Raw genomic sequence first — 6261 nt, 5'->3', positions numbered from 1 at the left:
TTGCTGGGGCTTTGGCTTTGACTCTGACTCAGATGGGAACTGCAGGGAGGGTTCTAAGCAGAGAGGCAACATGATCTGTCTCCCAGTTTAAAAGCATTCTCTGGCTGCTGAGTTGAGAAAGACTGTGGGAAGATTTGGGTAGAAGCATGGGGCCAAGTTATGGCAACATCCAGGTGGGAGATGATTTTGGTCCTGACCAGGGTCATGGTGGTGTTGAGAGATGGTCAGAGGGGAGAAGTAGGGGATGAGGCCAGGGTGTTGCTGGGTGGGGATCTTTAGTATGTGTTGAAGACAGTCAACAGGATTTCCTGACAGACTGGATATGGGGTGTGAGAGAAGGCAGGGGTCAAGGTTGAGTTTGATTCTTACTGAAATTATTAAGTAATTTAAAAAAACACGGCCGGGCGCGGTGGCTCAAGCCTGTAATCCCAGCACTTTGGGAGGCCGAGACGGGCGGATCACGAGGTCAGGAGATCGAGACCATCCTGGCTAACACGGTGAAACCCCGTCTCTACTAAAATACAAAAAACTAGCTGGGCATGCTGGTGGTTGCCTGTAGTCCCAGCTGCTCGGGAGGCTGAGGCAGGAGAATGGCGTAAACCCGGGAGGCGGAGCTTGCAGTGAGCTGAGATCCGGCCACTGCACTCCAGCCTGGGCGACAGAGCGAGACTCCGTCTCAAAAAAAAAAAACTACTGCTTTTCCCAATCCTAGCAAGTATGGGATGCTAGATTAAAGAAATCTCTTCAAGCTCATTGCAGTGGCGCATGTATGTAGTCCCAGCTGTTTGGGAAGCAGAGATGGGAATATCTTTTAAGGGCAGGAGTTCAAGACCAGCCTGGGCAACACAGCAAGATCTGCTCTTTACAAAATATTTTAAAATTAAATAAATGTAGCTAGGCATGGTGATGTGTACTTGTAGTTTCAGCTACTCAGGAGGCTGAGGTGAGCAGATCTGTTGAGGTCAGGAGTTTGAGGCCAGCTTGGGGAACACAGCAAGACCCCTCACTCTACAAAAAATTTTAAAATAGCCAGACATGGTGGCACTCAACTGTAGTACCAGCTGCTGGGGAGCTAAGGCAGGAAGATGGCTTGAACCCAGGAGGTTGAGGCTGCAGTGACCTGTAAGTGCACAATTGCACTCTAGTCTGGGTGACAGAGCAGAACCTGTCTCAATACAAATAAAATAATGAAATCTCAAGTCAGAGCCTTTCAGCTCTGCAGCCCTTGCAAACCCTGAGCCGTGCAGTGGGGTTTGCATCGCTGGGAATGAGGAGACCCCTGCCTAGTGTTGTTGCCTGACTAATCAGTGTTTTAAGCATATATTAATCAGGGTGGGCGCAGTGGCTCATGCCTGTAATCCCAGCACTTCAGGAGACTCAGGCGGGTGGATCACCTGAGGTCAAGAGTTCAAGACCAGCCTTGCCAACATGGCTAAACCCTGTCTCTACTAACAGAATACAATAATTAGCTGGGCATGGTAGTGGGCACCTGTAATCCCAGCTACTTGGGAGGCTGAGGTAGGAGAATCGCTTGAACCCGGGAGGCGGAGGTTGCAGTGAGCTGAGATTGCACCACTTCACTTCAGCCTGGGCGAAAGAGCGAGTATTATATCAACATGTAATGGTTTTATTATTAATATGTAATGAATGTTAAATATTTTAAGGATCTTGTATTACTTATATCAACATGTAATGGCTTTGTTAATATGTGATGAATAGTATTTTAAAATTTTGTCTTATTTTCTAGTTTTAATATAATTATTTATATAAAGAAATAGTCTTAGAGATCTTTAATAAAGTTAAAAAATGTAAAGGCATCCTAGACCCCAAAAGATTGAGAACTTCTAGTTTAGAAATATTCAGAATAAGCCACATACAACTTGCTACTTGAACTATTTTTTTTCTTTGTTTTTTATTTTAGGAGATGAGGTCTCACCCTGTCACCCAGGGTGGAGTATAGTGGTGCTATCATAGCTCACTGCAGTCTTGAACTCCTGGGCTAAGGATCCTCTTGCCTGAGCCTCCTGAGTAGCTGGGACTGTAGGTATACATGACGATACTTGGCTAATTTTTAAATTGTTTTGTGGACATGGGGTCTCACTTTGTTGGCCTGGCTGGTGTCAGACTCCTGGCCTCAAGTAACCCTTTCACCCCTGCCTCCCATCCTAGAGGTATGAGCTGCCACAACGAGCACTTGCTCAATTTTCTAAGAAAATAAAACATTTCTAAAGTAAGGCTATAGGATGATGGCAGGAAGATAAAATAGAAAACAGAAGAATAAGTTCAAATGACTTACACATATTCTTTTGACAGCAAGAACTTTTAGTATATACATTTCTTGCAAACAAACATAAGGCAAATAAACAATGTTTGTATAGGAACGTCAACACACACCGTACAATATTCCCACTTTGCTGACATGAGTTATGGAAATTTCGTGGTTTACTTGAGTATCGCTATCAGTATTTTGCTTCTCTGATCATNTGAGGAAGAGTTGTATGAGAGTGGGGACGGAAGAGGGGAGGTGGAGGGATGAAGAATGGGCTGGGAGGGATGAAGTGAGCTGCTCAGGCAGGGAAACCAGCACTGTACAGACCTGGACAAAGAAGATGGCACATGTTGTTCAGGGAATGGTGAATTAAGTGTGGCAGGAATGCTATGTAGAGACAGTATGCTTGTATGGAATTTTGCTTGTATGGAATTTTGCTTGAGAGACCTGACTACAGTTTCTAATTTTTTGATGTTATCATCCATCACAGTCCTTGTCAGATAGTTTGGAATAGGTATAATGATCACAATAACACCAAGCATAATATTTCAGTAATTCTCACAGAATCACAGGTAGGTGCCACTTCCCCATTTTATGAATGAAGTGATGAATACGTAGGAATAATGAGTGATTTGCTCAAGCTCACCTGGATATTAAAACTGAGTCAAATGTTGGGTCTGGTCTGACCTTAATGCTTGCTTTGTTCATGAGCACCACGTATTGCCTCTCCTATGCAGTTAAGCAGGTAGACAGGTGACAGAAAAGCCCATGTTTGTCTCTACTCACACACTTCCAACTGAATGTATGTATGGAGTTCCTACACCAAATTCTCCAATGCTCTGGATATTAACTGGGTATCCCACGATTTTATTCGGATACTACCTGGACTTAGCACAGACTCCACAAGTTAGGGGCTCAGTCCCACGAGACTGTCCTCACTTCAGATGCCAGTGGCAAGTCCTAGGTTGTCACCTGTACTTTTGACCAACCTGTTACAAATCAGGGGTTCCCGTAATTCTCTTCTTGGGTTTAATAATTTGCTAGAACAGTTTACAGAACTCAGAGAACAGTTTATTTTCTTTTTTTCTGAGAGAGACTGTCTTATTTTGTTGCCAAGGCTGGTGTGCTATATTTCTTTTCTTTTTTTTGAGACAGAATCTCCCTGTGTCATCCAGGCTGGAGTGCAATGATGTATCATAGCTTATTATAGCTTTGACCTCCTGAGATCAAGCGATCCTCCCACCTCAGCCTCCCAAGTAGCTGGGACTACACATGCATGTCACCTATGCCCAGCTCATTTTTGTAGTTGGTGTTTCACCATGTTGGCCAGGTTGGCCATGTTGGCCAGATGGGGTCTTGTTGTGTTGCCCAGGCTGGCCACAAATTCCTGGGCTCAAGTGATCCTCCCACCTCATCCTTGTAGAGATGGGATTTAGTTTATGTCGCCCAGGCTGACCTCAAACTCCTGGGCTAAATCGATTGTCTCACCTCAGCCTATCAAGTAGCTGGGACTACAGGCACACAACACCACGTCGGGCTAATATTTATTTTTATTTTTTTCTAGAGGTGGGTCTCACTATGTTGTTCATGTTAGTTTCAAACTTCGGGCCTCAAGTGTTCCTCCTTCCTTGACCTCCCAAAGTGTTGGGATTATGGGTGGTAGCCACTATGCCCAGCAATCACAGGGTCTTTATAAAAGAAAGAGCGTAGGAGATTCAGAAGTGGAGCAGGAGATGTGGTGATGGAAGCAGAGGTAAGAGAGGGAGATTTGAAGATGCTTCACTTCTGGCTTTGAAGATGGAGTTAGGGGCCATGATCCAAGGAATGGGAGGGGCTTCTAGAAGCTGGAAAAGCCAAGGTAACACTTTAGAGTCTCCAGAAGGAATGCAGCCCTGCTGACACCTTGATTTTAGCCTTAATAGACCTAGTTCGTGTTTCTGGCCCCCAGAACTGTAAGATGGTATATTTGTGGTGGTTTAAGCCACTGAATGCAGAAAACTGTAAACTATGTTGCAGCAGCAAGAAGAAATGAACATGAAGCCAGGCATGATGGCTCATGCCAGTAATCCCAGCACTTTAGGAATTTAGGCAGGAGGATTACTTGAGGCCAGAAGTTCAAGACCAGCCTGGGCAACATAGTAAGACCTTGTCTCTACAAAAAATGAAAAAATTGGCCAGGCATGGTGGCTCACACCTGTAATTCCAGCACTTTGGGAGACCGAAGTGGGCAGATCACCTGAGGTCAGGAGTTCGAGAGCAGCCTGGCCACATTGTGAAACCCCGTCTCTACTAAAAATACACAAATTAGCTGGGCATGGTGGCATGCACCTGTAATCCCAGCTACTTGGGAGGCTGAGGCAGGAGAATCACTTGAATCTGGGAGGTGGAGGTGGCAGTGAGCCGGGATTACACCATTGCACTCCAGCCTGTGCAAGAAGAGTGAAACTCTGTCTCAAAATAAAATAAAATAAAATACTAAAAATTTAGCCAGTCATGATGGCATGAACCTGTAGTCCCAGCTACTTGGGAGGCTGAGGTGGGAGGATTGCTTGAGCCTGGAAATTTGAGGTTGCAGTGAGCTGTGATTGTGTCACTGCACTCCAACCTTGGTGACAGTGAGATCTTGAAAAAAAGAAAGAAGGCAGAAAGTAAAGAAGAAATGAGCATGGTGGGCATGGTGGACAGATGGCAATATTAAATAGAATGGTCAGGGGTGGCCTTCTAAGTGAAAATTGAGCAAAGACTTGAAGGAGGGGAAGGAGCTGGCCAAGGTGCTGAGGGAAGAGGATTGTAGGCAGAAACAACAGAATAAAGTGTCCGAGGTGTGTCTGAGGCTCTGGAAGGAGGCCAGTGGAGCAGAAGGAGAGAGGGAGAGAATTAGGGGAGGGGGCCAGGGATTTGCTGGGTGGGGATCAGTACAGATCATGTAAGCCCTGGGAGGTTATTGCTGGGGCTTTGGCTTTGACTCTGACTCAGATGGGAACTGCAGGAGGGTTCTAAGCAGAGAGGCAACATGATCTGTCTCCCGGTTTAAAAGCATTCTCTGGCTGCTGAGTTGAGAAAGACTGTGGGAAGATTTGGGTAGAAGCATGGGGGCCAAGTTATGTCAACATCCAGGTGGGAGATGATTTTGGTCCTGACCAGGATCATGGTGGTGTTGAGAGATAGTCAGAGGGGAGAAGTAGTGGAGGAGGCCAGGGAGTTGCTGGGTGGGGATCTTTAGTATGTGTTGAAGACAGTCGACAGGATTTCCTGACAGACTGGATATGAGAGAAGGCAGAGGTCAAGGTTGAGTTTGATTCTTACTGAATTGTTAAGTAATTTAAAAAAACACTACTGCCTTTCCCAATCCTAGCAAGTATGGGATGCTAGATTAAAGAAGTCTTTTCAAGTTTATTGCAGTGTCTCATGTCTGTAGTTCCAGCTGTTTGGGAAGCAGAGATGGGAGTATCTTTTAAGGGCCAGAGTTCAAGACCAGCCTGGGCAACACAGCAAGATCTACTCTTTACAAAAATATTTTTCAAAATTAAACAAATGTAGCTAGGCATGGTGATGTGTACTTGTAGTTTCAGCTACTCAGGAGGCAGAGGTGGGCAGATCTCTTGAGGTCAGGAGTTTGAGGCCAACTTGGGCAACATAGCAAGACCCCTCACTCTACAAAAAAATTAAAAAAATAGCCAGGCGGCCGGGCGTGGTGGCTCAAGTCTGTAATCCCAGCACTTTGGGAGGCCGAGACGGGTGGATCACGAGGTCAGGAGATCGAGACCATCCTGGCTAACATGGTGAAACCCCGTCTCTACTAAAAAATACAAAAAACTAGCCGGGTGAGTTGGCGGGTGCCTGTAGTCCCAGCTGCTTGGGAGGCTGAGGCAGGAGAATGGCGTGAACCCGGGAGGCGGAGCTTGCAGTGAGCTGAGATCCAGCCACTACACTCCAGCCTGGGTGACAGAGCAAGACTCTGTCTCAAAAAAAAAAAAAAAAAAATAGCCAGG

The 6261-nt window shown here is 45.8% G+C and overlaps 1 protein-coding gene across 1 annotated transcript in view; it reads left to right on the top strand.

The window, feature by feature from the left end:
• The first annotated feature begins 2419 nt into the window (after positions 1-2419).
• LOC108519753 (putative uncharacterized protein FLJ44672) overlaps positions 2420-6261 on the top strand; it is an 8079-nt gene continuing 4237 nt past the window's right edge. Inside the window, exon 1 of the mRNA XM_017858972.1 lies at positions 2420-2462. Within this exon, the coding sequence (XP_017714461.1) occupies positions 2420-2462 (43 nt within the window). The remainder of the gene's footprint in view (positions 2463-6261) is intronic.

Source organism: Rhinopithecus bieti, unplaced genomic scaffold (genome assembly GCF_001698545.2).
Source record: "Rhinopithecus bieti isolate Rb0 unplaced genomic scaffold, ASM169854v2 scaffold_49629, whole genome shotgun sequence".
Lineage (NCBI taxonomy): Eukaryota > Metazoa > Chordata > Mammalia > Primates > Cercopithecidae > Rhinopithecus > Rhinopithecus bieti.
Note: the sequence above shows the minus strand (reverse complement) of the source record. Positions and strands in the feature narration are given on the sequence as shown.